The sequence below is a fragment of the Homalodisca vitripennis genome, unplaced genomic scaffold (genome assembly GCF_021130785.1).
Source record: "Homalodisca vitripennis isolate AUS2020 unplaced genomic scaffold, UT_GWSS_2.1 ScUCBcl_2345;HRSCAF=7006, whole genome shotgun sequence".
NCBI classification, from domain to species: Eukaryota; Metazoa; Arthropoda; class Insecta; order Hemiptera; family Cicadellidae; genus Homalodisca; species Homalodisca vitripennis.
Genome location: NW_025778463.1, coordinates 5001 through 9945, shown reverse-complemented (window position 1 = coordinate 9945; position 4945 = coordinate 5001). Strand labels below are relative to the sequence as shown.

At 40.5% G+C, this 4945-nt stretch overlaps 1 protein-coding gene across 1 annotated transcript; it reads left to right on the top strand.

Moving 5' to 3' along the window:
• Window positions 1-3078: 3078 nt before the first annotated feature.
• Window positions 3079-4716, top strand: LOC124371967. Its single transcript, XM_046830335.1, has one exon. The coding sequence runs from the start codon at window positions 3079-3081 to the stop codon at window positions 4714-4716; it is 1638 nt and encodes a 545-aa protein (XP_046686291.1).
• Window positions 4717-4945: the final 229 nt, after the last annotated feature.

Here is a 4945-nt window from a genome sequence, read left to right as displayed (position 1 = left end):
CACAAGCTCTTTGCTCTATCAAAAAACGAGTAGGCTACTCCTTCTTTGACAGATTTTTGATGGTTGGATTGATAATTTAAATATTTTCCTGTGTGTGTTATCTTTCGAAAAACAGTTGTCTTAAGGAAATCCCGATCTCTTAATACACACACATCCAAAAAGGGAAGCTTGTTTTGGACTTCCACTTCCATTGTGAGGCGGATGGAAGGAGAAATACTATTAATGTGATTCAAAAAATTATTTAATTCAATGTCTCCATGAGAAAAAATAACAAAGGTATCAGCCACATACATCCACATACCTCATACGGATTGTTTTTGGTGGACTTTATGAACACAATCCGCCATAGTGTACTCCGGCAGTGCAGGATTTTTAATCTATTCACTCACAGAATCGTTGTTTTTCGATGGAACAGCCTGATTATGCCAACCTAGATCTGTAAGTTAATTTGTGTAAATGGATGTTGAAGATTTTGTAACAATCCACCCCATATATTGTGATTAATGTCAACCCTAGCCTGCAGATCAGTTGTCACTGGCCACCATATAGCCAGCTGCTGGCCAACAGCATGCCGGACGACATTGATCTGTTTTGTACAGGTGAGGAGGCCTTCAAAAAGAAGTTGTTGGACTGGAGGGCACTGCATTGAATCTGTATTCGGCAATCAAAACTGTAGTTATTAGTATAACATATGGTGCATGTTCATTAGTTTTTTTTTTCCCCTAATTCTATTTACTTATCATGATCCTCAATATTTATTATAAATTATTGTTATTTTATTTGTTATCGTTGTTAAAATTTGTTATGTATTCTATAGATTCTATTTTGTTACTCTAATACTGTTAATATTTATTACAATAATGTAGATTTTATTTACCTTTACTAGTATAGTTATATTTATTGTAAATCATATAGCTTTATTATTGTTATTGTTGCATAGTGTTGGCTGTATTGTTCCCTGCATGTTTGGCTTGGTGCTTGAGCTAGGGCTTAAGCACCAATTAGTTTAAAGTCCAATTGCATGTTTGGCTTGGCCCTCTGTGTTTATAAGTACTAGTCATCTTGAGAGACTATATAAAACTGTAACCCGTTGTAAATTGGTCTTTTGACCGTTGGAAGTTAAATAAATAAATAAATAAATAAATAAATAAAACAACAAAAACAAACAGTCACAGCATAAGTCACTTGTTCTTTATCCACCGTTCCTTCTAACCAACTACCACTACCACAGTTCATCTCTGCTGAACAAGGAGGGAATAACTCTTGTCAAATAAAATCCACGGCCTTCCAGATTTCGTTGACCTACCTCATTGTTTGCTATATGAAGTACAGATTTGTTGTACGAAATATTTAATTCCTGCCATTTAAAACTACGACTTATTTAATCTCATGTGCGCCATCCTCCATTATTGCTAGAATACAATGAGACTGAGATCCGATAAAATTACAACTAAAAAAGCCGAAATAGTGGTTTGTCCTTTACGCGACGGCACTGTCAATGATCAGGAAAATGCAGTTCTTTGTGATGGCATATGCAACACTTGGTATCACTGTTGTTGTATGGGGATGGTTCCTGAGCACTATACGCAAATTCAAAATGATCTGACCAGCACATGGTTCTGTCCCCACTGCGACCCCGCTGAAGAGGCATTTTTTCTAACAAATACGGTCAATTCGTCACCGGTAATAGATGATAGCATAAACAAGACCTTGCAAGAACTTCAATTAGAAGTAAGCTCCTTGGGAGGCGGCATAGAGAACAACACGTCTGAAAACACATTGAGAATAGCAGCAGAGATCGGATCGGCACTTTTTACAGCAGAATACACAGTTAAAAGATGATAGTGCCAAAATTAATTCCAAGATTCTTGAACTTGAAGCAGAGGTAGAGCTACAAAAGCAACATAAAGAAACTATGAGTGAGAGGCTAGAAGAAGCCATAAGAGAACTGATCGAGAAAGACAAACAGCTGGAAAGGACATTAATTGAAAAAGAGAAATTACAAGCGTTTTTTATTGAACACGACTCGGAACAACTTCAGTGCATAACTAAGCACGAAGAAACAATAAAAAAACTTGAGGGAGAGATAAAAAAATTAAGGAATACCTCAGCGTCCTCAAAGGCAGGTGTTCTGAATGGAGAACATTCCAGTGACTACGGTCTGTCTATTTATACTGGGCCTAGGAATAATGAGCCAACTAATGACATGAAGTCTGAAATTTCAAGTCTCATAGCTAGATTTAAAACCATGGAATGTAGAATAAACACGCTGGAGAGACAGGAAGTTGTTGATAAGGCCGACATCCAGGTCTTGAGAAAATCATTAATCGTGTCTTCAGCTGAGCAAACCAAACGTTCATGCACCTTTGAACATGTTATGTCATCTGAGTTCAAAAGCAAATCTGTGAATGTGACGGCTGGCAGAGATCAAATTATTCGCAAGATCAATTCTGCAGATACCCTTAACAGTGGTTATCCTCAAGAGAAACCTGCTAATAATAAGTCACCAAATTCAGCAAGACTGTTAAAATCTAAAGATAACTTGGATGACCTCTTAAATCATCACATTGACTCTAATAAATTAACAACTAGAAGTCCAGCAAAGAACCCAAATATAAGTAGTAGCGCCTCCTTCGGGAAAGGCCACTCTACCAGACAAGAATCAAAATATAGACAACCACCGACAAACACAAGCCACAGAGACCAGAAGTGTTTTTTTTAGACAAGAGCCGAGAATGGAAGGACAGGGGGGAGTTCCCAGACAGGAAAGTCGAGTCTACATAAATTCGTCTCTAAAAAGGTCATCATCTTCCATCAGAACGTAAATCGATTAGCAAATAAAATTGAACGGCTTAATCATTATTTGAGCCACGCACAACCAGACATAGTTGTTATAACTGAGCATGGTCTGGACCAATCAAGGATCCTTAGTGGGCGACTTTTGGAGTACAGCCTAGCCACTAATTTTTGTAGACAGAACTTTGAAAAGGGTGGTGTTGCAATCTATACACGTAATTCACTGGGCAATAAAATGGAGAATTGAACATTGAGTGTCACAGCAAAGAGCTTACTTGCGAAATGGCAGGCATAAAACTGTTCCTAAATGGAGGAAAACAACTGTTCATACTTGAGATTTATCGGCCTCCAAGAGGCTCCCTCGAAGAGTCGCTTATAATCATTTCTAGAGTCCTGGAAACTTTTCCAACAAACAACAACCCGATATGTATAGTTGGTGATCTCAATGTGGACAGCCTAAACAAAAAGAAAGAAAATGAAAACAATGCTCTTAGGGACCTTCTGGCCACCTATATTATTCATAGAGTGAATCTCCCGCCTACAAGAATTACTAATGTCTCAAGATCCTCCATAGACGTGGTGTGCAGTAATCTTAGCCCTGCGATGCTAAAAGTGAAAGTAGTGCATGAACACATTGCCGACCATGCTGGACAGCTCTGCGCCCTAAGCATCCCCGCAAAAGCGAAAATCCAACCTACTGCCACTTATATTCAATTAAATAATCAAAACCTATCACGGCTCAGAAATCTTTTAGCGGAGGAAGACTGGAACAACATTTTTCAGACAATGGATGTGGAGAAGGCTTATTCAGCACTTATGGTGACGACCACATCGGCACTTGACGCTACATGCCCATATAAAACATCAAGGTCCAAAAAAACTGGCGTAAAGCTATTTCTATACACCCCAGAAGTTCTTAGGCTAAGAACCGAGTTCATCGAAGCTCAAGAAAGAAGTAACTCAACTGGAAGAGCGGACGACAGGCTTGAAGCGGCACAGAAGAAAAAAACTTATGACCTCAAGTTGAAAACCATCAGACGGGAGGCTAGTGAGGAGCTAATCTCGCGGTCCTCCAACAAAAGCAAAGCGGTGTGGAGCGTCGTTAACGCTGAAAGAAGAGCTTGCGAGGATGTAAATAATACAACGTGGCAACTTAGGATCTCAAACGACATCGTAACAGATCCCGTTGAGGTTGCTAATAGCTTCAATGAATACTTCACTACCATTGCTGGAGATATTTTGCGGGCAGGTAATGTACAAAAAAGCACTCAGGTCGCTGGTTGTAATCACCATCTGGTAAATGAATTGACCGCTTTTTCATTGGAAACCACTGATGAGGTGCGAGGTATTATAAGGGCACTAAAACAAAAAACCTCAACAGGTGTCGATGACGTCCTCTTCCAGACTTCTGAAAGTACTGTGAAGAGGAAACTCTGCCTGCCTCTAACTAGTGTTGTGAATAAGTCACTGGAGCAGGCAACTTTTCCCTCCCTGATGAAGGTAGCAAAGGTTTATCCTCTCCACAAGAAAGGCAAGAGAGACGGCATTAGCAACTTTAGGCCGATATCTTTGGTCCCAACTTTCTCCAAAAGACTGGAAAAGGTAGTTTTGACCCGTATTGTGAGACATCTCAACTCCAACAACATCATTCCAGAGGCACAGCATGGTTTCATGCCGGGCAGGTCAACCATAACTGCAGTAGCGTCAATTGTGGAACACATATTGGACAACTTGGAGGCTGGGAGAACAGTCGGTGGAGCCTTCTTAGACCTTAGCAAGGCCTTCGACTGTTTGGATCACGGGCTGATTCTGGCCAAGCTTGGTGCCGTTGGTGTTGTGGGCGCAGCACAGGAGTGGTTTAGGACCTACCTCTTTGGAAGAAGGCAGCTGGTTGAGATCAGGCAAAACCATCAAAGGTAGAACTAACACAGTCAGATCGGGTCTGTTGAGCGTGACAAGAGGAGTCCCACAGGGTTCCGTTTTGGGACCAGTTCTTTTTGCATTGTTTGCTGCCGACCTCCCGCAGTACATGAGTAATTACAGCCGCACCGTCATGTTTGCTGACCACTCTGTCCTGTTGACCAGCGGCATGGAACTGGACAAACTTGAAGTGGAACAACTTTATTTCCATCAATAAAGCCATGGAATA